The sequence below is a fragment of the Halichoerus grypus genome, chromosome 1 (assembly GCF_964656455.1).
Source record: "Halichoerus grypus chromosome 1, mHalGry1.hap1.1, whole genome shotgun sequence".
Classification (NCBI taxonomy): domain Eukaryota; kingdom Metazoa; phylum Chordata; class Mammalia; order Carnivora; family Phocidae; genus Halichoerus; species Halichoerus grypus.
The window spans coordinates 204349423-204376532 of NC_135712.1; the positions used below are offsets into that span (position 1 = coordinate 204349423).

The 27110-nt window shown below is 59.9% G+C and overlaps 3 protein-coding genes across 4 annotated transcripts in view; 1 reads left to right on the forward strand and 2 right to left on the reverse strand.

The window, feature by feature from the left end:
- The window catches only part of CPAMD8 (C3 and PZP like alpha-2-macroglobulin domain containing 8), a 74911-nt gene extending 73812 nt beyond the window's left edge, over positions 1-1099 (forward strand). The window contains exon 42 of the mRNA XM_036095335.2: positions 128-1099. Coding sequence (XP_035951228.2) covers positions 128-149 — 22 coding nt within the window. The 3' untranslated portion in view covers positions 150-1099. The remainder of the gene's footprint in view (positions 1-127) is intronic.
- Positions 1100-2167: 1068 nt separating this feature from the next.
- On the reverse strand, positions 2168-4071 carry F2RL3 (F2R like thrombin or trypsin receptor 3). Its single transcript, XM_036095339.2, has 2 exons — positions 3954-4071; positions 2168-3647 (listed from the first exon to the last, which is right to left on the reverse strand). The coding sequence occupies exons 1-2, from the start codon at positions 4060-4062 to the stop codon at positions 2578-2580; spliced, it is 1179 nt and encodes a 392-aa protein (XP_035951232.1). The 5' UTR covers positions 4063-4071; the 3' UTR covers positions 2168-2577.
- A 4565-nt stretch (positions 4072-8636) lies between these two features.
- The window catches only part of SIN3B (SIN3 transcription regulator family member B), a 35597-nt gene continuing 17123 nt past the window's right edge, over positions 8637-27110 (reverse strand). The window contains exons 6-19 of one of the 2 annotated variants that reach the window (XM_036095404.2): positions 26742-26864; positions 25573-25662; positions 24981-25099; positions 20703-20910; positions 19762-19878; positions 18450-18688; positions 17537-17720; positions 14958-15561; positions 14633-14802; positions 12771-12944; positions 12418-12510; positions 11324-11418; positions 10889-11093; positions 8637-10569 (exon numbers count right to left, since the gene is read on the reverse strand). In XM_036095404.2, the coding sequence (XP_035951297.1) occupies positions 10339-10569; positions 10889-11093; positions 11324-11418; positions 12418-12510; positions 12771-12944; positions 14633-14802; positions 14958-15561; positions 17537-17720; positions 18450-18688; positions 19762-19878; positions 20703-20910; positions 24981-25099; positions 25573-25662; positions 26742-26864 (2652 nt within the window). In that variant the 3' untranslated portion in view covers positions 8637-10338. Of the gene's footprint in view, positions 10570-10888; positions 11094-11323; positions 11419-12417; positions 12511-12770; positions 12945-14632; positions 14803-14957; positions 15562-17536; positions 17721-18449; positions 18689-19761; positions 19879-20361; positions 20433-20702; positions 20911-24980; positions 25100-25572; positions 25663-26741; positions 26865-27110 lie in introns of those variants that run through there. The other variant, XM_078054070.1, reaches the window with a different exon arrangement.

The following is a 27110-nucleotide window of genomic DNA, read 5'->3' on the forward strand; positions in this document are numbered from 1 at the left end:
TGCACCTGCCCCAATGGGCAGAGGCAGCCAGGCTGAGCCACGACGTGGAGGCGGGTTCAGCAAAAGGCACGCCGGCCCCCGAAGGCCGGGCAGCCCACACTGTGGCTTTCTTTTTTTCTCTCTTCAGTCAGAGTGGCTTCTCTTCCTAACGCTCCGAGCAGGAGGACTTGATCTGGCTGCGTCCTGTCCCTGTCGGCACCACCGGAAGAGGGCCACTGATGGGAGAGTTCCCTTAACTCTCTGGTGGGCTGGCGGACCCCGCCCCAGGTGACCACAACCCAGCCTCTAAATGAACCTGATACACAGAACGCAGAGACCTGCCTCGATGGATGACGGGCCTCCTCCCAGCCCTCCCTCAACAGGAGGGTCGGCCTTGATCCCCCCACTTCCCCAGCTGCACCTGGGGCTGGGGACCCCCTCCTCGGGCCAGAGCAGCTCCCGCTCCAGGAGAGGGGATGCTCCTGGGAAGGACCTGTGGCCAAAGGCCTCTGTCGGAGGAGACATGATGACATTTAGCCAAATCAGGGACATAGATAAGCATCCATCCCCTCATCACCAACTTCAAAATGAAACAGGCCGCCTTTCTCCAAAATGCAAAGCTTGGGCCCTCTTTGGGGCACCTGGGCTGCCGAACCCCTGGACCTAGACCTCGAATTGTCCCATAACTGTCACAGTCCCCACACACCCCCATCTTGTCTCACCCCAGGGGTCCCCAAATGTTTGGTGCCGACAGGGCCAGGCCCTCAGGGAAAGCCATATGGGGACTGCCTTCTCCCAGCTTCCTGGCAGGGGAGCCCCAGCCCCGCAACCAGCCCTGCCTCCCTCGGGGGACCCTCCAGCTGTGGTCCCATTCCTCTTTGTGACCCTCAGGGCACACCTGTTTCTGGTCCCTCGCGGGCATGGCCTGTCTGCTCCCCTGTGCAGTGGTATTTATGGTGGCCAGAGCTGCTCGTCTCTGACCTCCAGCGGGGACAGCACAGAGACCCTGAAGGCGCTGCCCAGCCAGTGGGTCCCCGGCCATTTCCCGCGCCCCTCATCCCCACCAGCCCCCGCTCCCTGTGGAGGCCACTCCCATAATAAAAGCTCCTTTCCAGAGTCACAGACAGGCTTTGGCCTGGGTGGGGGGGCAGCACTGAGGGCTGGAGGCCCAGCTCCCGTCAGGCCCCCCAGCACCTCTGTTCCCTAGTCTCCGGCTCAGCCTTTCAGGGCCGGGCGGGGAGGAGCGTTTCGAACACCTGCACCCCAACCTAATGATAGATTCCCGTGCATTTGTAAGAAATTCTGCCGGTACAGAGAGGTCTACCGTCCACCCAGCCTCCCCGCCCCCTCGCCCCGGCGGTAACATCTTGGAAAACTCCTACATCATCAACCAGGCTACTGACATGGGTACATTTCGCTGGTCTTACATTTCTCCAGGCTCACGGGCACGTGCGTGTGTCCTGGGGCTGCCCACCCACTGGCTCATTTTTCTCTAGACCAGACACATACGGACCCTGATGGGGAGCCCAGGAATGGCCCCCACTCCCCTCTACCTTGGGAGAGCCTCCCACAGTTGACGTCTCCGTGGCTCCAAAGTGCCCCATGCTGCCCCCACCCCTTGCGATACACCCCCCCACTCCATTCAGAACGGCTCAGACTCCGGAGTAAACAGCTTGGGGTGGGGGTCGCAAGGCTGTAGCCCCTGCCCGGGCCCACCTGTCCACCCTCCAGTTGCCCACCCACCTGGTCCTGGGGTGGTGGGGGACGTTAACATCAAGAAGAGTCAGACCTTGGGTTAAGGGGAAGAGGTACCGTCCTGCCTCCAGGGTGACAGAAGGTGACAGTCCTGTGGGTCCCAATGACAGGGCGCACCGGGCTCTGGGGAGCAGAATGACAGCCTCCACAGTGATTGTCCAGGAGACGCCCCAAACCCCGGAGCCCATCCCAGAGCTAGACGCTGGGCTTTGGGGAAGGAGGACTGCCAACCAGCCTTCCTGGCTGCCTGGGCCATGAGGGGGCCGGCGGCCCGAGCCTCCTCCTAGGAGTGGGTCCTGGAGCGGGTCCACGGCAGCATCAGCCTTGCCTCCGCCCCACCTTGGACGTGAGGGAGCTGGCTGGGCCTGGGAATATGCATTTAACCCCTATATTCATTTTTTGGTGCTGCTCTAACCAAAAACCACAAAACAGGTGACTTAAAACAACAGAAATTTATTCTCTGACCGTTCTGGAGGCCAGAAGCTTGAGATCAGGGTGTGGGCAGGGTCCACTTCTCTGGGGGGGCTCCGAGGGAGGGCGTCTCAGGCTGCCGTCCCGGCTTCTGGTGGCTGCTAGCGGTCGTCCTGCTCACCCCAGTGTCTGCCTTCGTGATCAGATGGCCTCTTCCCCTGTGTGTACGTGGGCCTCTCCTAATAAGGACACTGGTCACAGCAGATTTAGGGCTTCCCCTACGCCAGGTGACTGAATTTTAATAACACCTGCAAAGGCCCTATTTCCAGATGAGCTCACATTCAGGGGTTCCCGGTACACATGAATCGGGAGGGGGCCCCGCTCGAGCCCGCACGGCGCCCGGTCCACCTGCCCCGCCTTCCGGGGGGGCCGTCACACGAGGGAGGTGGACCGGGTGCGGGTGCCCTGGGCGCCCCCCTCCCTGGAGGCTGCGGAGGCGCCCCGAGCCACGCAGAGCAGCCCCTCCCGCACCTTGTCCCTGAACTCCACAGACACGTAGTAGTAGATGAAGGGGTCCACGCAGCTGTTGAGGGTGCTGAGCGCCAGGCTGGGCACGTAGGCGGCGTACAGGTCGCCCCAGGCGTCCGGGCGCGGGTCCGAGTAGTGCAGCAGCAGCAGGACGTTGCTGGGCACGAAGAAGGCCACGGCCGAGGCCAGCACGAGCGCGGTGAGCCGCAGCGCGTGGCCGTAGCGCGGGCCGCCGGCCGCCAGCGCGCCCAGGGTGGCCCCGTAGCTCAGCAGCATGACGAGCAGCGGCAGGAAGCAGCCGAGCACGGCCAAGCAGAGGAAGGCGGGCCGCCAGTAGGAGGCCTGGGCGCCCACGGGCAGCGCGTCGTGGCACAGCACGTGGTCCGAGTGCGACAAGCGGAAGGTCTGCGGCTGCAGCGCCAGGGGCAGCGCCAGGGCGCCGGCCACCAACCAGGCCGCGGCACAGAGCCCGGCGGCCAGGCGCCCTCCGCGCAGGCTGAGGGCCCGGAGCGGGTGCACCACGCCGAGGTAGCGGTCCAGGCTGACGGCGGCCAGCAGCAGCACGGAGCCGTACATGTGGCCGTAGAGGGCGGCCGTGGTGGCGCGGCAGGCGGCCTCGCCGAACGGCCAGTGCTGGTCCTGCAGGTGGTAGGCGATGCGCAGCGGCAGCGTCAGGGCCAGCAGGAGGTCGGCGGCCGCCAGGTTCATGAGCAGCAAGGTGGAGGGCAGCCGCGGCACCCGGGTGGCCAGCACCCAGAGCGCCAGGCCGTTGGCGGGCAGCCCGACCAGCAGGGTCAGCCCGTAGAGCGCGGGCACCAGCCTCGTGGACACCCAGCCCAGCAGCAGGGCCCGAGAGCTGTCTGGGAGCTCCAGGATGTTGCTGCCGTTGGCCTGGAGCTGGCCGGGGAAGCTGCGCGGGTGGGGTGAGTGAGGGGTCTCCTCCTGGGGCCCGCTCGAGGGCCCCAGTGTGCCATCTGGGGGAAAGGGGATAGAGGTGTTGAGAGTCCAGGCGTCACCCCCACCTCCCCCCCCCCCAGCCCCCGCCGGTGCCGCTCCCGGTGCGGCGGCGGGGGGGGGGGGGGGGGGGCGGGGCGCTGTACAGTCCAGGCCCCGGCTCTCAGGAGCCCCCCGCTTGGTGGGTCAGAGCTGGACACAGACACCCCCAGCCCCGTGGGCTCCGGGCTGAGCTGGAGGACCCCCCTCCCCAATTCCCTGTCTCCCACTCATCAACTCTACTGGGCCTCCCCCCCAGGCCCAAGACAGGGCCCAAGGTCACTCACCATTACCTCCCCCCGCGCTCCCCATCTCGTCGTAGGTGAGGGTGTTCTGGCTGTCATCTTCCAGGCCGAACCCCAGCACCACGGGCCACAGCAGCACGAGGACCCACATGCTGCCAGGGCTGGGCGCCGGCTGCTCTGGGCTGCGGCCGCTGACCTCAGGCTTCCTGCCTGGCTGACCCCCCACCCCCAGCTTCCTGAGCGCCAGTGGAGGAGCGGACAGGGCCCGTGAGATAAAGCAGCCCCTGCCCCCACAAGCCCGCGGCAGGCCCGCAGTGTGGCCTGAGGAGGCCTGGGGGCTAGCGTCAGTCAGTTCCACACGCGGGGGCGGGCAGGTGCGGGGCCAGCAGGATGCGGGAGGAGGTTCCAGGCTGCACTCCCCGCCCTCAGCCCCCGTTCAGCCCAGGAAGCCTCTATGGGCCAAGTGGCTACTTCCTGCTGTCCAGTCCTGTCTGCAGCCCCGTTCCCATGACAGCCCGCCGGGTCACGAACTCAGGGGCTCTTGGCCCTTCCTGAAACTTCTCCCCACCTCCTGCCTGTGGCTGGCTGGACCACAGCCCTGCCTCGCCAGGTCACAGACCAGAGCACGTGAGCGATTGTCCCCCTCTCCGAGCACCCCAGGTCCTCCGTGGGGGCTGCCTGCCTTGTTGCCTCTTCACTCATGCCCCAGCCCGCTCCCCTGGGCAGGCAGGCCCAAAGTGAGGTGCAGAGACGGGAAGGCACTTGGTGAGACTGGGGTATCTGAGGAGGTCTTGGTCCTCGGCCCTGACCCCCAATGCTGACCACGTGCTACCCTGGGGAGCAGAGAGGAGCCCAGCTTCGGCCCCCTTCGGGCCCAAGAGCCCCTTCTGCTCCCGTCCTGGCTCCATCCTCCCCCTGGGGCTCTTGGGAATGGTCATGGCCATACCTCAGCCTGAGAGTGGTGGTTAGGCCAGCCCGGGACGGAGGGCCCCTGAGCCACCCACCCTCCTCTGGCCCCTCCACGACCCTGCACTCAGACGGGGCCTACTGTGCAGCTGAAAAAACACAGAGGGGCTCAGGGGGGAGGGTACGCCTTCTCTGCCTTCTCTCTTCCGCACACAATCCCCTCTGTTGCCCTCCGGGGGAGAGGCCTCGACCATCCTGCCCTGGGGAAGCTCTGCATGGGGGTTCTTGACCAGTGTGGTCAGGGTTGGGCCATGGTGGCGGTGGGGGAGGGGGCGGTCTGAGAGCAAGGGGACCCTGAGGGGTTGGTGGGGGGGTCAGGGAAGAAGAAATGAACTAGGGATGGGAGAAGGGGAGCAATATGGCCATGTCCTGGTCTGGGAGCCTTAATCTAGCCACACACTTGAGGTCACAGAGACCAGCCAGGAAGTGACCAAGCAGTCCTGGACAGAGTCAGTGCAGCTGAGGGTGAGATGCCGAGGTCCCTGCCCCCAGCCCTGGGTGGGGGACTAAGGCCTAGAGAGTTCCGGCTGGGACAGGGTCCTAGCCAGGAGTCTCCCCCATTTCCAGACTGTTTCCACCGGCACCAGTGACAAATTCAGCCACGCCTATGTCTCTTGGCAGTTCGTGGCCAAGGTCACGCTCAGCGCACAGGGGAACCCAGATGAGGATCCCCTCCTGCCCTCCAGGAGCGGAGCAGGGAACCTGTGCACGGGAGGCTGGGGGGCTGGCAGCTGGGCGACTCTGGGGCAGGGTGGACTGGAGCCCCCCAAGGAGGGTGGTTTGACTCAGGAGTCCCGTGTCTGGGAATCGATGGCAGGCACGCGCACACAGGAACTCGCCCACACAGGGGTATTCCCCGCTGCACAGAGGCGGGGATGCCGATCAACAGCCCCAGAAACCACCCTGTGCCAGCCGGGGTGGGGGGACCCCAACACAGGAGGTGCAGGGAGACCCACCATGGTGAGGCACTTTCTGGAGGACGCTGGGGGGCAGCTGCTTTGGGGAGAGGGACTTAGGTGCCTACTTTTCTCCGTGTGGTTTTTTTTGTACTGTTGGAATTTTCTATATCATCTGTCACTTTCCATAAAAACTCACATTTATTTATTTATTTATTTATTTAGCTCCATGCCCAGCATGGAGCCCAACGCAGGGCTTGAACTCACCACCCGGACATCAAGACCTGAGCTGAGACCGAGAGTCGGACGCTTAACCGACTAAACCATCCAGGTGTACCCAAAACTCACATTTTTTAAAATGGTAGAATAGTAGCTTTAAAAAGGAGGGAAAATCTGATACAAGCTCTTCCACAACATGGATGAGGCTTGAGGACATTATGCGGAGTGAGATAAGCCAGTCACAAAAGCATCAAAGCTATATGATCGCAGGAAGATGAAGTCCCTCCAGGGGTCAGGTTCTCAGGAACAGGAAGGAGATGGTGGGCTCCAGAGGCTGGGCGTGGGGGTCGGGAGTCCGTGTTTCATGGGGACAGAGTTGCAGTTTGGAAGATGACTAGTCCCGGGGATGGAGGGGGGGATGGCCACACAACCATGTGAAGGTACTTAAAGCCACTGAACTGGATACTTAGAATGGCTGAATTTTATGTGTATTTTAACACAATTAAAAACTTATTTAAAATAGTGTGTGGGGGGGAAGGGTAATCAGATCCGCGTCAGCAGCTAGTGCTGGATTCCTTCAGCTTGCAGCCCCACCTGAACCCCCAGGAGCCCCCGGAGCCCCTCCTGGCCCACCTCACTGTCTCCAGTGTTAGATGGAGCTCAGGGCACCAGTTAGAGACTCCACGAGTCCTTCCAACGTGATGCCTCTCGGGGAACCGTCTTGGTGGGAGATTGTGATTTCTTTCTGTTGTACTCTGAAGGCAGATGGGCACCCACCACTATGCCTCCATTTCCCCTTATTCCCGGACCGGGCCTCAGCCTGTGGGCAGGGACAGTAACCCACTTCCGGCCGAGAGGAGGGTGCTCTGACCCCGGCCGGCTTTGAGGTCTGGCTCTGCCAATCCCAGATGCCCTGTGTCTCCTCCCAGGGACCTCAGTCCCAGCTGCTCCATCGGGCCACGCGCTGGAGCTCGGACAAGGCACTGGAAGCCCTCGGGCAACCTTCCAGCAACCGTGGTTGTGGAGGTGCTGGGGGCGTTCAGATCTCACCCCACACCTCCGGCCCTCAGCCTCCTACTGGGAGGTCCTACCTACCCCAGTCCCCACCCCCCCTCCTGAGACTGCCTTGAGGTCAACTTGTTGTTCAGAACAATCGGCCTCCTTCTCAGCCAGGACATCAGGGGTAAAGCGTGGCTTATACCTTGCAAAAGGTATAACAGAATAAGAGGAGAGAAATAATAACAGAATAAATGTGCATCAGACCCCACTGGAAAGCCCCCCCCCCCCCCGCCACCTCCCCAGGCATCACATACCTGCTCCCTCTACCACCCTGGGGAGGGGAGGGCCGCCTACCTGGTCCTGCTGCTCGGCCCCTCCCCAGACTTGAAGGAGGGAGGAAGAGAGGGGCGCAGCGGTGAGGATGGAGGGCTGCTTTATTTATCAGGCCTGTTCTTCACTGCGGTGCAATCCAGGGCTGCAGACGCGGTGGCTTGGAACGACAGGCCCTTAGGATCTGGTGCCTCCGTGGGTGAGGAGTCCGGGCCCCGCAGGCTGGTCCCCTGCTCAGCGCCTCACCAGGCTGCAGGCTGGGTGTCCACAGGGCCGGGTCCTCACCCGCACTGGCCACTCCCCCTTCCCAACAGGGCCAGCAGGAGACCCTCCCTCCAGTTTCTCCTCCAGCGACCTGATTACAGCCATAGGCCCCGCCCACTCCGGGGACCCGGTGCCCTTTCCCGTGCCCTTCCCAGAGGCTGCAGCGGCCAGGACCCACACCCCAGGACACCCCTCCCAGCGCTTCCAACCGGAAGGCCAGTCCGTGGGCACACAGGGCCCTGGGACCCATCCTCGACGTGGGCTTGAGGCAAGGAGGAATCTGGGACAGCACTGAGCCTCATTCACCAAACTCCCCGGGAGCCCCGACTCTCCGGAGGGGGAGGTGTGCAGCACCGGGGGACATTGTGTGTGGGGTGCACATGGACGAGGAGTTCCCCGGAAGGCAGCAAGGGCCATTCGGGAGATGGAGGACCGCACCTGGGAGAGGACAGGCCCCGTGGGCAGTGCAGTCTCAGCTCAGGGACCTGACTGGTGAGGCCTGGCGGTGGGCACTGGGGGGGGAAGTGGGGGGAAAGGCCAGCCAGGAGCTTCAAGGGGTATCCGCTAAGAGGACCCTAAGAGCAGCTGTGGTCTCCCACTTCCTTGGAGGCGGGGCCAGATGGGAGCAGGCCCAGGTGAGTTCAGAAGGGGTGATGACGAAGTCACAAGAGGTGTGCTGAGAGGAAGGGGGGGCCCAGCTGGGAGCAGGGACCATAGAGCACGGAGGGAGGGTGGCTTTGTGGGGTGGGGGAGGGAAAGACACGGCGCTGGGCAGGCGGAGCAAGCTCAGAGCCAACACCAGTCTTTAAATTGGGTTTCCCACGCACAACACTCAAAGGAAACACCTCTCCTTTCTACTGAAAATAAAAACTGAGTTGGGAATACATTCCAGAAAAGCCTGTGGGTGGGGCGACACCCTGGGGGGCGGGGAACAGGACCCTCCTGCAGAAGCATGGGGTGGCCACAAGGGGGCGGCACTTGGGGTCTGGGAACCCCAGGGGCGCAGGAGCAGATGGGGATTCGCCGACAAGCAAGGACAGAGAGGACCTCATGGAGTTAGGTCAATATTTAATTTTTAACTTTAATGTGCAAATAAATAGAAAAGGAAAACTACATTCAAAACAGCTGCAAAGGAAGTACAAGCCCCAGAACAGAAATTCTTCAAAAACAGAAGAGACGCTCCCTAGAAGCATGCAGGGCGGGGCTCGGCAGGGTGTGGCCCGCACCCCAGACCCACACGGAGGCACGGAAGGGGCCACGGGCTCCCAAGGATGGCGCCGGGAGGTTCTGGTTCAGGAATTCTGGTAAGTTCCCTTCTTACAAAACAAGGATGTGGACAAAGTGCCTGGTAGACTTGAGCAAACACGGGCTAGGAGACCCTGGGCGGGGCACACTGGCCCTGGAATCGCCCAGACTCCGAGTCAAAGGCTTTGCAAACCTTGAGTTCCACAGGTAACTCCTAGAAAACTTCTAGAAACATGTCTCCACTTCCCAGAACCGCGGATTTGGCACAGCTCAGTTTTGGGAGGGTGAGGGCTGCCGCTGGGCAGAAGGGAGGCTGCACATGGGGATGGTTCTGGGCCCCGCTGTTGGTCGATCCCCTTCTGATGGTGCCAGGAGCCCGGCCAGGGCTTCTCAGGGTGCAAGTATTCTAAAGACCTGGTCCCCGGCCTGAACTGCTTGGCATTCTTGGCGCAGAAAACCTTGCACACCTCTGTAGGACAGTTGCCTCAGCCCCTCACACCCATACCTCGTCCAGGTGGTGGCTGTAGGAAGGGCAATGTCAAGGGCAGGTCTGCAGAGTCCCACGAAGAAGGCTCTCACTGCCCAAGGAACCGTGGGACTTGGCTGTTGCAGAAGTTGCAACCACTAAGAGAGCTTACAAATAAATATGTGTGTGCATATATATGTATTTTTCTAGAATGTCCTTCTTAGGTACACGGCCGCACTGCTGGGCCCTCCCAGTGTGGGGCCGCTGGAGCTCAGCGGGAGTCTCGGGCTGAGCCCCCTCCCTTTGAGAGCTCCGAGTGCGGCTGCCAGCTCAATACAGGGTTAGGAGTCTCATTTTTTCCAGAGTGGGGTCTTCTCGACAGTTCTGGTGCTGCCCACCCACCTTACATCTTGACAAAGCAGAATCTCAACAGTTTGGCTGAAAGGGCTCCTCCTGCTTTCCAAGCGACCAAGGACCCCAAGCATCAGCTGGGCCTAGCCCGGGCCCCGACTACCAGATGCAGGCACGGCCCAGCTCGGGAAGTTTCTGGAAGCTTTCAGAACCATTCAGGAAGGACGCGCTTTTCAAGCAGCTCCACCCCAGCCCGACTCCTTCGATGTTGGGGTCTCTTGAACCCCAACACACGCCCCCGCACGGTTTATCACGGACTTTTCCAGACACCGTATGCACAAAAGGACCGGTGGTGCCCCCGCCTGGGGATTTGGCACGTGTGACGGAAGCGGCCCAGCAGGTGCATAAAGGCAATCACTTGCTCCTTGGCTCGCGTGTGGATCCTCCCCCTTCCAGCAGGAGCGAGCCCCCCGAGTTCAAGGGCAGGAAGGACTCAGGTTTGGCACAGGACGGGCCCAAAGGAAGCAGGGAAGCCGAAAGGGATGGCAGCACGGGGCCACAGGCCAGCACAACCCCACCGCTGTCGGGCGCTCGCGGCCTGGAGCAGCAAGGCTGGGGGCCGCTCCGCTCCCCTCAGGCTGTTCGTGAGACCGCCCGGTGCAGCTCCGGGCCGAGGCGGCCGCGGACGGAGTCAGGGCGAGGCCGGGCGGCGGCTGTACTGCACTCGGTAGCGGGTCACCGGCAGCCCGTGCACGTGCGCGGTCTCGCAGAGCGTCTTGCAGGGCACCATGTCCTCGTCCTCCTCGCCCATCAGCCAGTCCTGCACCAGGCCGGCCGCCTCCACCGTCACGTTGTCCTCCAGCCAGCGGCCGTGCCACTCCTCGAAGTGCTGGTGGTGGCGCAGCAGGACCAGGGGCTGTACCTGTGGGGGGGGGCAGGGGTGCAGAGTCAGGGCGGCCCCAGACGGCTGGGGCCCGGAGCTCGGGGGCGCCCCCCTCCCAGACGGCCGTGGGCCGGAGCCCGGAGCCCAGGGGCGCACCCCTCCCAGACGGCCGTGGGCCGGAGCCCGGAGCCCAGGGGCGCACCCCTCCCAGACGGCCGTGGGCCGGAGCCCAGAGCCCAGGGGCGCACCCCTCCCAGACAGCCGTGGGCCAGAGCCCAGGGGAGCACCCCTCCCAGACGGCCGTGGGCCGGAGCCCGGGGCGCACCCCTCCCAGACGGCCGTGGGCGGGTAGGGGCACCTGCTTGGCCCGGCAGAGGGTCCCGCGGCGGTACATGTAGTCCTCAGAGTTGACGATGAACATCATCTTGTGGGTGCTCAGCTTGAAGCGGCAGTCCACGTTGCAGGCGCTCTCCACCCCGACCAGCCGCTTCCAGGAGCTCTTGGCCTCGCCACGCAGGGCACGCACCTGCTCACACTGCCACCTGCGGAACTTCTTGAGGTTCCTGGGGGTGAGAGGAGGATCTGCAGACTGGGAAATCCTCCGGGCACTTAAGCATTGGGAAGGCATCCGACTTCCCCGGGGTTGGAGAAATGCAAACGGAAGCAGTAGAAACCACCACCCAACCCCTCCCACCAGCAACACGTGAAACCCAGGCAGGGCCCGGTGCTGCCCGCGGCGGGAGGGGCCTCCCTGGGCCCACGGGGAAGGAAGAGCATCTGCGGGTCCTCTTACCTCTGCAGGAACACGGGCTTCAGGAGGAAGCCCTCGGTGGGCGAGCTGGACGCCCCCTCGGTCCCCACGTACTGCTCCACGTACCGAGCCAGATGCTGTGGGGCCAGAGGGAGGCAGGCCTGTGTTTTCATCCCCACCCCTCAAAGCATTAGGAGGATGGCAGCTAGTGAGGAGCGGACTCAAGACGGAAGCCACCAGACGGCGGCTCTAGATGGAGCACTCGTCTAGAGCCATGAGTTCAACAGCTGTGGCACTTCATGCTCACGTGGATAAATCCCGGCCATGTCCCATCCTCTCTGTCCGTCACATACAAGCTCACACGGGGAACCGGGCCCTCACACAGAGGAGCGCCGGGTCTGGGGAGCAGGAATGACATCAAGACACATGCAGTAGGGCAAGGCCAGGGAGGAGTTGGGGATGAGCAGAAGGCAGGGCTTGCAGGGGCCGCCTGGGGCTGGGGTGGGCACGGCCTGCAGTGTCCGGTGACGCTTCATCTGCTCGCCACCCTCTAAAAGCCAGAGGCTCCTCCAGACTCAAGCCTAACCAAACCACATTTGCTGGAAACTTCCAGAAGGGGCAGGATGTGCAGACCCCCAAAGCACGCAGGAAAGGATGCAGTGAGGGAGCCCCCCCGCTGGCTGTGGTGGTGGCGGGGGGGGCCTGACCCTGTGAAGCCGGCTGGGGGCTTACAGGCCCCAGGACCCCAGGTGGAACGTACATCCCGGAGTGCGGACCAGGGCTCTGGGCTTTGTGCACGGGGAGCGCAGGCTCATGCGCCCCAGGGTCTCAGCGACCATGCGGAGCGCGGGCCCAAGGGGGGCCTTACAGTGTTGGCGGCAGGCGGGAGGAGCCAGAACAGGGTTGTGCGGGGAGGGCGGCCCGGCTCTCGCATGGCCTCCTGCCCCGGGACACCCCCACTGGCTCCCCCTCAGGCTTCCAAGGACAGCGTTCGGGCTGCAAGTGAGGTTTCTCTGGGTACACATTTGGCAGCCTGTGCTTGGCCAGTGTGTGCCCAGGGCTGCGGCAGGGGCGCCCACAATGCTGCCCGTGGGACGGCGGGTTCAAGGTGCAGAGCACGGGGCTGAGGTTCTCACCTGGACCTCCACGGGGTCCTCTGTCTGCGCCTCCTCGGTGTCTAGAAGCTCGATGGTCATGATCACCTGCCCTTTGCGCTGGAGGAACATCACCTAGGGAAGAAGGGGGACGAGCAGCTGAAGCCACAGGGAGGGTCCAGGCGAGGCTGAAAGGGCGCCTACGACTGCCTTCCCCGGCCTCCAGGGCCCAGTAAGAGTGTGTGGTTATCAGGCAGGCTGGCAGCCACGTCAAGGCCCGGCCCCAGCGCGCTTCCCGCGCCCGAGCAAAGCCGCCGGTCCTCCCCCCTCCCCGTTGTGGGCGCCCCTCCTCGCAGCCCTGGCCTCGTGGGGGACAGAGCGCGGCCCCCCCTTACCTTGAAGCAGTTCTCATCGGCCATGCACCGCTCGGCCTTCCACTGGTAGCTGGTCTCCCTGGCGGCACGCACGCAGCGGGAGGACAGGTTCCCCCCCGCGGCACCCCGCTTCTTCTCGTTCAAGTAGAGCTCCACCACCTTCAGACAGACGTCATCACTCACGAGGTGGTGCAGCTGCGGGGAGGGAGAGCCAGTGGGCGCCCGGCAGGCCGCCCCCCGGGGAGGGGTGAGGCACAGCTGCCGCCCAGGGAGGAGGTCCGCCAAGTCCACGAGGTGGGCCCGGAGGCCGGGGTCCGCCGGGCCGGGCTGGGCAGCCACTGCGCTGGGGACAGGCGGCCCCGGACCAGATGGGAAACCAGCCCAGCCTGGGCGTGAGGAAAGCACAGAAAAAGTACCGAAGGAGAAGTCCCCAAAATGGGGACGGGGATTATCCCAAGGTGGTGCCGTGGCAGGTAATTTCCCCTAAGTGTTCTGCTATCAACACAATTAAGTCTTGTAATCCCTACAAATGGACTTAAAACCTGCAGGTGCAGGAAAAGAGGGGTAAGGGAAGCAGCCGGGCAGCGGCGCCCTGGACAGGCTTCTGCAGACTCGGGGCCTTCCCCGCCGCTGCTTTGTTGAATAAATACAACATGTGGCCACACGTCAATCTCACACGGTGCCTGGCACACGGCAAGGTCCCAGTAAACACCGGCCGCTGTTACTGAAAAGAAGAAATGCTAATCAAACAGGGAAGAAGAGGCAAAGAGCACCAACAGGGCCCCGCAGGCTGCCGACGGAGGCACGGAGGGCCTCGAGAGCATCCAGCCCGCTGGAAAGTGGGGAGCTCGGGGCGGGGGTCCTGGCCCCTACCAGGACTTCAGCTAAATACCCCCGTTTTTCTAGCTCCTTTTTAAAAAAAACAAAACAAAAAAAACCCGAGTTTACAGGAGACATTTGTGGAAAGGGGAATTAAAAAAAAAAACCACAACATTCATCAGAGCGTCCGATCTGGTCCAACCCTCTGGGTGCTACAAACGAGCCTGCTGTCCCCAGAACGGGGGCCCACTGGGGGCAGACTGGATGGCCAGCCCCGGGACGCATGCCCAGCCCTGTAACGGCCTGGGCATCGGGGGCTGTCCCCGTGCCAGAGGCCAGGCTGCGGGTGCCTGCCCGCGGGGAGGGCTGAAAGGAGGCAGGGCTGAGGCTGTCCGGAAGACCCACCGAGCTGCACGCTTCGGATCTGGGCACGCTTCTGGGGGTGTTTTTGCCTCAAGGAGAAGTTTGTAAAGCCTGAAAAGAAATGCCATTTCTAGCAACCGTATCTGGGTGGGAGGGTCAGGACACTATTCTTTCCTTGGCTTTTTTGCTTTCCAGCGAATAGCCTTCCTGGGCAAACAGGAAACCAAGTCAAGCTGAACAACAACAATTCTGGTGGTAACTGAGCAGGACTTACGTCCCAGGACCACATCTGCCTCATCGGGGGTTTTGCTGATTCACGTGCCTGATGTTCTCTTGTGGACACTCAGCTGTCCTGTCTCTTTTGCTACTCTCAGCGATGCGGGTAACTGGCCGACAGTCTCCCTCCAGGAGGAGCGGGCCGTGGTTCCTCACGTGTCGCTACCCTCAGGAAAGGTGTGCGGACAAGGAATCAAACGAATCCTTGTACAATCGCCAAAAGGTGGCAACGAACCACATGCCCATCCGCAGGCGAGTGGATGAACCAACGTGGTCCACTCACTGCCACTGCTCTGTTCACGTGACATTGGTGAATTCTGTGTTATGTGAATCCTACCTCCGTAAGAACAAAAGGAAGGTGCTGACCCTGGGGATGAAGGCAGGGCCTCTCCCGAGGGGCTTGAGGCCGCCCGGTGCACGCTCACCTGCCTGGCGATGCTCTGCACCAGCTTGTCCATGGTGAAGCCCACGTAGGCGTGGATGGTAAACATCTCGCGCAGCGTGTCCTCGTACTGCGTGGGGTCGATGCTGCCCTCCAGCAGGCTCCGCACCATGTCCAGGAAGGCCGGGTAGTACTCCTCCAGCTCCACCTCACCTGAGGGGCGGGGACAGCCATCACCCAGGGCCAGACACTTGCACGGCCCTCCCGCCACAGGCTTCCTCCTACCGGCCCTAACGAGCCGCCCGTGTCCCCGCCCGGCGGGGGGAGGGGAGCACCCGTGCAGCACCCCTGGGGGCCCCAGGCCTTACTCGGCTGCTTCAGCCGCAGCTCCATGGCGGGGTCATTGCCCTTCTCGCGGCGGCCCTCACAGAGCAGCTTCTCCCGCTCCTTCTCGGTCCGGTACTCCAGGAGCTGCTTCTGCGCCTGACGGTAGATCTTCAGCAGCCTGGAGCACAGGGTCTGGTGGAGGCGCAGGAAGAAGTACCAGTTGTTGTTGGCAAAGAAGAGGCTGTACACATCGTCCAGGGGCTTGTGCTGTTGTGGCGGTTGCTCGGCGGCCGGCGGCTCGCCTACGGCCCCCTTCTCCTCTGGAGGGCTGCTCTGCGGCCCCAGTGCTGGCTTCTTCCGGTCACCGGGGTCGGCGCTCTGGCCCTGGGGGCTCCCCCGGCCCTCATCGGCAGAGTCCTCGGACGCGCCCAGGTCCAGCTGCTGGGAGAAGAAGAGGCTGGGCACGAACTGGTGCACCAGCTGGTGGATGGTGCCCTGGTCCTCCTTCTGGATGGCTGGCTGCCGCTTCACGTAGTAGCTGATGAGGGCGGCCGCGTCCTCCAGGATCTGCCTGTCCTCATACACGAAGATGAGGTGTGGCTCGCTGGAGGGGGCGCTACGGCCCTCGGAGTGCTGCTCCTGGTGCTGCGGGGACAGGGGGCCATTAGGCAGGAAGTGACCAGCTGGGAGAAGTCCAAGATGGGGGGGATGGGGCCAGGGCCACAGGGCTCTAAAGGCATCATACTCTGGTCCGGGTGCAGCCCAGCGCCACCCACCTGCCTGGTCCCGTTCCCCAGCCTACTCCGACCACTGTCCTCTCTGGGTCTAGAGTGATTTGACCTACAGGAGCATGGTCAGCCCTATCACATCCCCCTAGGCCTTCCTGCACTGCTCATGACAGGACCACAGTCATGGCATGTCGTCCTGCAGCCCCCCCACACCTGGCCTCTTTCAATGCTTCAGGGGTGCTGAGCTCCCTCCTGCTGTGTGCGGGACCTTTGCACATGCCGCTCTGCTCCCTGGCCCTGAAAAGCCACAGCCCCTGTTCAGTCTTTATCCAGCTCGTGACTGCTTCCTGCGAACCTATAGATGATCATATTCCCTCCAGACTGCCTTGAACTGCCTGCTGAGGTCAGGCCCAACGACGCACTCTCCCGGGTGGCACCGATGCCCAGCACCAGGTACCAGGCACCGAGGCTGACACACACCCAGGCTCTCGGAAAAGTGAGCGTGGATGCCGTCCCTGCAGGTGGGGAGCTCCCGGGGGCAGGGCCGGGTCTCTCTCACCTCTCAGTGACCAGCCCGGGGTACAGCACTGAGGGGGCTCCTCGAACAGCCATGGAAGGAGTGACTTACAGACAACAGGCGCAGGGCCAGGGCCTTGGCTTTCTGGGGTGGGCGACTCCTGTCTCTTTCCACCAGAGGTCGTGCTCCCCCAGTGCCACTGAATTCTGCCGCAGCCCGAGACCGCCTTCCCCCCACAGGGAGGAGTCCTGAGAGCTGGTGTGCCCAGTGCCTGGCTCTGGCGTGACCTTTCTGCTACTGCTTTGTGAGTCCCGATCTCATTTGTGCCACAGATGCCCTCAAAAATCTTTTCAAGTCCTTTCCCTGGGGCAAGTTCCGAGCCACGGAATATAGAACTGTGCTCTGCTAACACCCAACCACGAGGGGCCAACCTCCCTATGCATGAAGGGCTTGCACATGCAGAGCTCACGAGGCTGGTGGGCCGACCTCTGGCCCCAAACAGTGCCCTGTCCTTTCCTCTTGGCCCCTAGGGCAAGAGCGAAGGAACTCAGCGGTGACTGTGGTGGGCCTCACGGGTCACCTCATCAACTCTCATTCTGACGATGTCCCACGGACCCTATTTGGGGGAGTGGGGGTGGCGCTCTCAGGCCTGGACCACCGACTCGAGGATTCAAGTGAGGAAGCTGACTAGCTGCAGGTGGGCCCTGCAGGGCCGAGGGCAGCCCAGGGCAGGGAGGCAGGAGGGAAGGGGCTTCCTATCACAGGCCCTTGCAAGTAGCTCACTCCCTGCACGCATTTTTCGATGCCTAAATCCTCGAAGCCTGGCCCCAGCCCTGCCTCAGGTCTGTGGTGAAGGCCCCATGAGCCTGACTGGGCCAAAGCTGGCAAGAAGGCGCAGGGCAGTGGCTAGAGGCAGAGCCCTAGGGCCCAGAGCCCTGGTCGCCTGTGACCGGCCTCGGCAAATGGCCACCTCTCGTGCCTCGGTTTCATCGCTGCTAAAACCAGGACAGTGGTACTGCATAGTAAGGTCTGTGAGCATGAGACAGATGGAACGGTCCTCCTCAGGGTCTACCTGCGCCAGGCACACAGCTAGCAGCAGACAGGAAAGCTGAGGTCACCTGAAGGAAGGTCCATCGAGGCCCCGGGGGTAAGCGGGGAGGCGAGAGTCCCCTGCCAGCCACGGCGGAACCGCTACAATCCCCCCCCGAACCCATTCTAGTCTGTCACAGAAACATCCCCTCCACCCCTACACAGCCCTGCAAGAGGGATGCTGGGGAAACAGAGGCACAGAGAGCCGGCAGCCTGCCTGAGACTGGGAGAGCTGGAGGTGGAGCCGGGACCCCTTGCCCGCTCAGCCCTGCACAGAGGGCCTCACCTCGTCATAGACGCTCTCGATCTCGTTGAGTAAGCTCTTGGAGCGAAGGGCCTTGGTGTCGTTCTGTTTGAAGTTTACGGCCTGATGGTCCAGGGACTTGAGATATGCCTTCTCGTACTGCTCCCGCCAGATCTTGTTGAAGCCCTGCTGGGCCTCCCGCCACTCCTCCTCCTTGGCCTTCAGCCTGCAGGGTCAAAGGAGCTCAGCATGGGGACAACCCCGGGCACCCACCATGGGCAGCCTGTCATCCACCCACAGGCCCTGCCGAGTGCATTCCAAACTCGGGAAGCCGGCTCCCGGCCTGGGCCACGGGTTCTGTGCTGAAGAAAAGAGGACGGGAGGGAGCAATGGCTCTGTAGAACCAATGTGGCTGGTTTTACAGTTTCTCAAAATACCGCTGCCCCAACACGTCCTCCCTGCCCCCGGGCCATGGCACTGCCCACACTCTGGGTAGGTGCTGGATCAACCACGGGGCTCGCTCGCTTGACTGCAAGCCCCACGAGAAGGGACTATGTCAGCCTGGCTCAGCTCTGCAACCCCAGGGCTGAGCACAGCATGTGGTCAAGAGCAGCCACTTAATAATTAATACCTGTTCACTAGCACAAAAAGGGTCCCAGAACGTACTGCTAAGTAAAAGACAAGCTAGGGCGGTCCTATTTGTGCTTTAAAATAGTTACTTTTCATGTTTAGATAGGATTACGTGCATGGTGGGAAGTTCTAGAAGGACACAGACAATTGTTCAGTTGTGCTTTTCTCTCAGGAGTAGAACAGGCAATGAAGAAAGACTGGAAACTGCACTAAGCCAGCCCGAGGCCCCGGGGACCCCCTCCCGATCACACTGGTGACAAACAGCACTAATGAGCTCCCTGGGGACCGCCTGTGGCAGGTGGGGCAGCCAGAATCTGGAGGACACCTTTTCAGGACGACGGGGACGGCAGTGACGGGGTTTTTCTTGAGGCTCTCGATGATCTCTGGAGCCTTGTCGCCGTAAATGCGGTGGATGGCGCGGCGCTGGATCACCTCCGACGTGCCCCCCAGACAGTCATCCAGCCGGAACTTCTCCTGGTCTTCAGGTGCCATCCGCGAGAGCTTCTTCTGCACACTTTCCAACACGCGGATCGTGGCCAGGTTGGTCTCCAGGACGACATCTAACTATGGAAAGGAAGGCAGGGGCCGGCTGTCGGGGGGCAGCGGGGCCCTGGGGACCGGCCTGGGTCGGCAGAAGAGATGTGCAGACAGAACTGATCAACTTCTGTATCTCGGGGGTGGGTGGGGGGATGATGGATGCCAGGCCGTGGAGGCCCTAAAGCAGCTCCAGGGGCCAGAGCAAGAACGGCTGGTTATGGGGCTGGGGTCCGACCCTGGCAATGGTGCAAGCCAGAGGCCCACTAAAGAAGACTTGTGGGCCCCTTCCCACCGCACGAACATCCAGTGGCTAGAACACAGGTGGACCCATCTGAGGGAAACGGTCCCCGGGCTGACCCACTTCACGGGCATCAGTGGCAATAAGGGAGGACTCGTGGTACTCACAGCCCTGGGGAAGACTCTCCAGGGCACGTGCTGATGGGGAGCCAACCCCCAAAGGAACACACTGTGTGATTCCACTTATGAAAAAGTGACAGAGCTGGAGGGTAAGTGAGTGGTTGCCAGGGGTCGGGAGGGAGGTGGGGAGGTCCATCAAGGGCGGCAGGAGGGATCCCAGGGGTGGGGGAGCGGTGGAGTGCCTTAGTGGTGGAGAACACGCACAGGCGCACACACGCACCACACACACGCGAACACGTGCACACACACACAAACACAAGTTCAACTATGGAGATGTGAGTAAGATCTCAGGGTGAGTCAATGCCAACCTCCTGGTTGGGACACTGTGCCCACGATTTTACAAGCTGTGACCGCTGGGAGAAGGGTCCCCGGGTTCACTTGCTGCATATAAATATACAACGATCTCAATAAGCATTCCAATGAAAAAAATTAAGGTAACTTGAATTAGTTAATTAAATTTAAATAAATATGTGTATTTAAAATCGAAAGAAACAGCAAGGCAGAAAAGGGACACTTTTGGGTGCTGCCCCCTGCTGGAAAGTGCTGGAATCCCAGATACTTGAAAGGAGACTGGGGAGGGTGCGAGGGAGGATCAGGAGGGAGAAAAAGACAAAGTGGAGAAGGGGGTACAGGCTCGCTCGCACCCCACGCCTCCCTGATCCCAGCAACACCAGCACACACACCTCAAAACGCTCGTCCTCACAGCGGTGCAGCTGCTCTTCGTAGGGGGTCTTCTTGGAGCTGACGAAAGTGGAGTCCTCTGACCAGGAGGGGAAGGAGACCCAGGTGTCATTCAGCACCTGCACCAAGAGGAAATGCTATGACCAGGGGGTAGGCCTCGGTGGCCAGAACCATTTACTATGCCGCCCAGCATACAAGATATGGAGACAAGTAACGTAATCCGCATTTTACAGGAAATTACCTTCTCATACAAATAGCAACCTTAATTTTAAAGTGGTTTTAAGAGAAAACAGGACTTTGGTCAAGTAAACAAATCGTACTATTTCAGGGGTTGGCAAACTTTCTCTGTAAAGGGCTAGATAATAAATATTTTAGGTTTTGCGGGCCAGCCCATCTGTCAGGACGACTGAACTCTGCCTTTGTCCTGATAAAGAAGCCACAGGCACTATGTAAATGAATGAGCATGTCTATGTGCCAATAAAACTTTATTTGCAAACACAGGCATAGGGCCAGATTTTAGTTTGTTGACCCCTGGACTATATATCCTGAAATCAGCAAGCACTCTTGAATTCTGGAAACAGAGTAACAGCCTGTCTACTAACCTCGAGAAAGTATTCCATGGTCAGGCTAAACAGAGACACCAAGGGCAGTGAACCTGGGACACAGCAGGCTCCTGGCAGAAATACACATAGATCTGAATGGAGGAGAACGCCAAAGCCAAAGCCAAGGCCACGTGCTCTGCGGCTTGCCAAAGCTACCAGTAGGGAAGGAACCACCGTCTCAACTCAGGCATTTTGTCTGGCCGCATCCCAGCACCGTCTGTTATTCAATATTTAGGGGGCCGACACTCCATTTTCATGTAAAACATGGGGGTGATGGGTGTTTTTGCGGTGTGGGGGGTGATGCACCACGTAAGCTGACATGAGCCGCCAGGGAGCACTACCTCCTTGCAGATGGCCGTCCTCCCACTGCACTTGGGCTGCTGGTAGGTTTTGGGGAGCGCTCGGTAGCTGGATCCAATGCGCTTGCAAGACGCGTAGTCAATTTCCCGGCTTATTCCATCCCCGGATCTGTCGCTCATGGGCGGGGCGAATGACAGCTCTTTCACCCCCAGGAAGGACTTGAACTGTGCAAAGAGTTCTGGAAATTTCCTTCAGAAATAAAGACAAACAGTAAGTTGGCTTCCCTGGGGCTTTCTGGGAGGGACCTAGTGCTTTTGGGATGGCCTCCTGTAAACGCCCCCTGACGGTGGTCAGAGAGGAGGGCCGAGAGGGGGAACCAAGCATCAGATGTGTGTAATGTCCTCAAATGTGTGAGTAAATCTGCCTCCCGCCCTTCTGTCACCTGCCAGATCCCAACACTAACAGGAGAGCCTTGAAACACGCTGGAAGAGACAATTCGGATTGGCAGAAGCTGGGGCTAGTGATGTTCTTTAACTGGAAAAGGCCGGGCATCAGGCTGGGGGTCGGTAAACTACTGCCAGGCTGCCCATGCCTGTCCCTGCAAATAAAGTTTTATTGGTACACCACTGTGTCCATTTGCTTGGCGCAGGCCGCTGCTGCTCCGGCACGAGTTCAGCGGCACCGCCCCTCGGCCCCGACAGGTCGTCTGCCAACCCTCGCTCCAGAGTCGTCCTACCTGAGGGGATCCCCTCCCAGACACCATCTCACAAGTGATTAACGATCTGTGATTAAACGAGTACCAAATCCTACCGAGGGGCACCTGGCCGGCTCAGTCGGTGGAGCGTGCGGCTCTTGATTTTGGGGTTGTGAGTTTGAGCCCCACACTGGGTGTAGAGATTACTTAAAACAATCTTAAAAAAAAAAAAAATCCGACCGCAAGGAAGCAGGTACTTGGACGGGTGGCACGGCGATCCTGCCCCCCACAGCCCCCTTCTGTCGTGGACCACACGCTCCCCTCCTGAGATGGCCGTCCACTGTGCCCCCCTGTAGGGACCCCATGCCAACTCCACTCACAATGAAAACCCACGAGCACACGGAAATGCAGGGAGGGAGGACATCAACAAAACCCATGTGGAGGACATCTGATGTTGCAGCCGTGACAAATGCCCACCGTGAATGCTCCGAAGGGGGAGCGGTCACTCCGACACAGCCCACTCCTGCCCCGACTCTGGCAGATCTCGGGGCCCCCGTGCCTGGCTGCCCCTGGGCATGCAAACCCAGACCGAGGTTCACACCTCGAGAGAGGCCTTGTCGGGGCGACTGCTAGCCCAGCCAGGCGTCACAGCAAGGCGAGCGAGCAGAGGCCCGCTGCAGTTCTTCATTGCACATCCCCGTGGCCCTTCCCCGGCACTGCTCTCGGTGCGTGGAAATGGGAACAGCGGGCCCCAACCCGACACTGCCCACCCGTTCAGCACCTCAAATTTCAAGCTCCTTCATTCTTCTCCCTTAATCCCTTCCCCCCCCCGGCCCCCGACAACGGCAGGAAGTAGGTTTGGCCATTTTGCAAACAACATGCTGCTGGTAGGAAGCAGGGTCCCAATTCGGACTTGGGGCTGGTGACGCACCCAACTGGGCATGCCCGCCCTGCACAGGCCTCCGCGGGCCCCTCGCCCACCACAGCACGTCATTGTTCCAGCAACAGCGCCCACTCCGCAGCGGGACCCAGACCCAGAGCACTGGATTCTGAGCTCACAGACACACTGCCATGGGAGTGAGCATGCAATTCAAGTCCATATAAAAAGCCAGCCACGGTTTAGCCGAGGCTGTGTAACAGCGCCATCCTGCTCTGGGCCATTTTTCGTTAAGAGATCTCTACCAGCCTGGAAGAGTGAACCCAAGTGAAAAGGTCACCCTGACGTGTGTATCCTCTCAGGATCTCAGGAAGCACTGCCTGATGACCCTAACTTGACCTCTGAGTATCCCAACCTATGGAGCATGACCTTAGCACTGACTATAGAACCTAGAGACAAACGCACTTCATTACAGACCCTGCTGAGAAAACCACGATTCGTACAAATAAGGGGACAGTATGCAGTTGCTACCAATGATCATGTAGACTCACATTTCACACTGAAAGACATCCAAGAAATACCAAATTAAAAAAAAAAAAAGGGGATGCTGCAGCCCAGCCTGATAGCATCGTGTCCCGAGGGCAGAGGATGAGCGAAGGGCCAGCTTCTGGGCTGGGCCACCCCAGACCCACCCATCGCCACGGCAACTCTCTTTGAAGAGTCGTCTCTGAGGGAAGTGAGAGGTATGCACTCTGGGCCTCAGCCTCCTCATCTTTAAAATAGACTGGAACAGGGGCGCCTGCGTGGTGCAGTTAGTCAGGCCTCCGACTCCTAGTTTCAGCTCTGGCTGTGTTCTTGGGGTCGTGGGATCAAGCCCCGTGCTGGCCTCCATGCTCAGCGGCGAGCCTGCTTGAGTCTCTCTCTCCCTCTCCCTCTGCCCCTCCCGCTTGGGGTCGCTCTCTAAAATAAATAAATAAATAAATCTTAAAAGAAAAAATTGAAACACATCAAATGTGTCCATGAGCCCGTATGATGCTTTATAAAAAGAAAGAAAGAAAAAAAAAAAAAGAATTGGTCCCTAATTGGTCCTGGTATGACAGGAATGTGACTCATCAACCAGCGATTATAATAAAGGCAGAAATCAAGCATCTACCGTGGGCCGCCGAAAGGTGAAAAATGCTGTTGAGGGTCTCTCTTTTGCAACCCCCAGTGAACCCATAAATGAATGAGCCACAGAAAGAATGTGGACACCACTGCCTCCTGATGGACAGAGGGACGTGGCGGCAAGGGCTGCAGGTGTGGGGGCGCCACCACAGAAACAGCAGGGAATGAAGCGGGAGGGAGAGACTCACAGACGTGCTCTAACACAAAACCCAGACGAGGCGGCAAGAGTGAGCCGTGTGCTGGACGGTACCTGCGCCATCCTTCGGGTAGGGAGGCACTCGCTCCCAAGGGGTACTTTTGAGGGGGGAGGGAGCACAATGGGAGGGCCCAGGGAGGGGTTCCTGGGGGCTGGCGAAGGTCCACGTGTGACTTGGGTGGCGGGCACAAGGGGCTTTGCCTAAAAATGATTCATCAAGTCATCCATCATGCGGATTCCTGGATCTGTGCTTTATTTTGTATTTAAAAAGAAAACTTAAAAAACTTTTTTTAATTAATAGTAAAGGGCTCAGGAAGCGCCTGACCCTGGGGATGACTTTAGGGCTAAATAAGCCGCTACATAGTCATTATAGAATGTGCACTTGCCACACCCCAGACACTATTTTAAAGGTCTTAAGTGTAGGGCCCACCTGGAGCGCTCTGAAACTGTGTGTGGTACCTCTAGAAATCCCCATTTCGTAACAGGAAAACTAAGACTCAGACTGTCTAAGAAACTTGCCCGACGTGACAGAGCTGATGAGCTGGAGGCGATGCTGGGGCCGGCCCACTCCCCTCCTAAAGCGCACTGTGCATGTGCATTCACCTACTAGAAAACCCCTGCCCTGGCAGCGGCCGCCCCAGCCCCCAGGGTCTGCCCATCTCTGCCCACAATCTGCAGCAGCCTGTGCTGGAAGCAGGCCGCTGACCCCACCAACAGGGCTTCTCTCTGGCCGGCAGGGGTGCCGAGTGGCCATTTCCTTCTTCCTGGCAATTTCTGATTGGCAGAATTTTTAAAAGCACGTATCAAGTGAATCCCTAGAGGATTATACTGGGTGAAGAAAACCCAATCCACAAAGGTTATGTACTATGCAATTCCACCTACATAACACTTCTGTTATGTAAGTTTTAGAATTGGAGCGCAGATTAGGGGTTTGCCAGGGGTGTGGGGCCAAGATCGGGGCGGGGAGGAGGACGGACGTGGGTGTGGGTAACACAGGTCAACACAAGCATCCCTGTGGTTCCGAAGCCGCTCAGTATCTTGACTGTTGTGGTGGCCACGGGAGCCTTCGCAGGTGACGGAGCTGTGCACATGAACGCACACACATACACGTGCACACGCATGCACGAAGCGGGAAAACCTGACAAGACGGGTGGACTGTGCGAGTGTCAGCATCCTGGTTGTCGCCGTGGGAGAACAGGGCCCAGGACCTGTCTGTGTTCTTTCTCACTCTACTGCGGCTCAATCTAGAATGACCTCCACCACCATGGCAATTTACAAACAAAAATCAAAGAAAGCATTTACTGTTTCCCGAAAGCGACAAGCAACAGAAAGGTGGACAGAGTTTAGGGATGCACAACCTCGCGGACGTCCCGGGAAGTATCACTCACCCGAGAAACGGGCTGACGAGCTGGAGGAGCTCGGAGCCGGACACGAGCTCCTGGTTGAAGAGCGCGATGCAGCGGAGGAAGTTCTCGTAGACCTCCTGGCTCTTCAGCACCCTGCGAACCTGCGGGGAGAGGGAATGAGGGGGCCCTGGAGGGCCAGGCTCCACCCGCACTCCCCACTCCACCCCACCCCTCCCTCAGCTCGGACATCACTAGGTGAGCACGGAGTCACCGATGCACGTGCTCTCAAGCGACCAGTTGTGGTCAACAGGGCAAGGGGCTCCAGGCAACTAATTCACAGCTCAGAAGGTATGCACGCGCGGGGCCAGCTCGCTGGCTCCTGTCACTGACCCTGGGCGGGAGCCCCATAACCACCCTGGCTTTAGAAAAGCCACACAGCTTCGGGGAGGCCGACATGTGTCTTCAAACCTGCGCGGGTCCCGAGCTCTGCTACCTTCTGCCTGCACTGCTGCCCACAGTGCAAAGCTGGGTGGCGGCCCCTTCTCCCCAGCCTTCCCCAGCCTACCGGCTCCCTTCCCACGGGCTGTCCCATCCTGCACACCCGAGCTGGGTGAGGCCAGCCTCGACGGCTCACCTTGTCAAAGAAGGAAAACTCCTGCAGGGTGCCGTACTTCCCCACGGCAGCGATGGACAGGTCTTTGGTACCTCGGAGTTTCATTTTCTTCTGTGGAGAGAAATTCCATGCTATGAAGGCTCTGGGCATCTTTGTCAGAGTTAGGGCGTCGCCGGCGCTGAGCTCCCTGACAGCAACCGCCACGAGGGGCTGGATGGGGTCTGCCCAGGACCCCTGTGGAGGAAATCTCAGGACCACCCATCTCAGCCTCCGTGGCCTAGTGAAGGCTGCTCCACCCACGATCTGGGCTCTAAATTTCAGCAGTTTAGGGCTTCTGGTAATAGGTGGGAGCATCACAAAATTGGAACAGCAAGGGAGATGTATCCTGGGATGTAGTATCAGAAACCTCTCCCCCTGCCTGTTTTGTTCTGTGGGCTGTAATGGGGTGGCAAGGGGATAGAAAGAAGACAAGATGATCCTAGAGAAGCCTGAGTTTTAAATCTCTGTTAAGAGTTTTGCCTCTAAGTTGGACTTAGCCCAGAAATTGGCTGCATGCTTGAGGCATCGAAGACCCTACAAAACCATCTCCCAATGCGGGGGATATGTCCAGAGGACACAGAAGCCAGCTCAAAGGGGCCCCATCGGCCAAATCTGAGACAGTTTAGATGCCAAGATGAACAATAAAAGTCACAGATTACAACCCAGAGTCCCTGCTGATGTAGGTACCCAATAAATGGGGACGAAGGAAAAGCTCTTCCTTACAGTAGAAAGCCAACTAGTAAATGCACAAAAAATGATGGAACCATGGGTGATGAGTGCAACAGGAGCTGGATCTCAGCCCCTCTTACCCCTCAACGGGGCTTCTTGTGCAGTGACCGACCTGCACAACTGCACATGGTGGCCTCCCCATGAAAGAGCATGGTGAAAAGGAGAGGACCTAGCGGTACATCCTGTTTCTACAGGAAGAAGTAACACTCCTCATAACAATCCTGTGAGCCACAGGTAATGAGTGAACAGCCACCTTAGAGGTGAGCTGAACTCCTAAGGTCCCACAGCTGGTGAATTCCAGTGAGACCAAGGTCCAGACTCAGCCCATACCTGGGCACATTGCTCCCTAGGTCGTCTACAGAGAGGACCCGGTTGCTGGGGATCCATATAAGTGGACATCTATGTGAACAGCTGATGGTTACCTTGGCTGGTGCAGACACTGGACGGAGGAGCGAGGGCCGAGAGCGCTTTTTGCTGTGTTCCAGATTCTTCTCATGTTCACTCTTCTGGACACTGTTCATTTCACATGGCCCATTTCCTGTGAACTACAAACACAAACACAAGAGGTGATTAGTGCTGGAGAGATATAGCTGGGCCCCTCAGTACTGGCTCTTGGTGTCTGGGTGTGTGGAACCACCTTGGGCTCAGCCCATGGCCCCAGTGAATGCTGCCTGCCACAGGCCAGCAGGGGGCCCCGCCTACATGTGAGGCAACTCTAGCTCTTCAGATGTTCTTTGTTTTATTAGAGGAGAGACCCGGATACCCAGATTATCACAGTTTAACATGGCTGT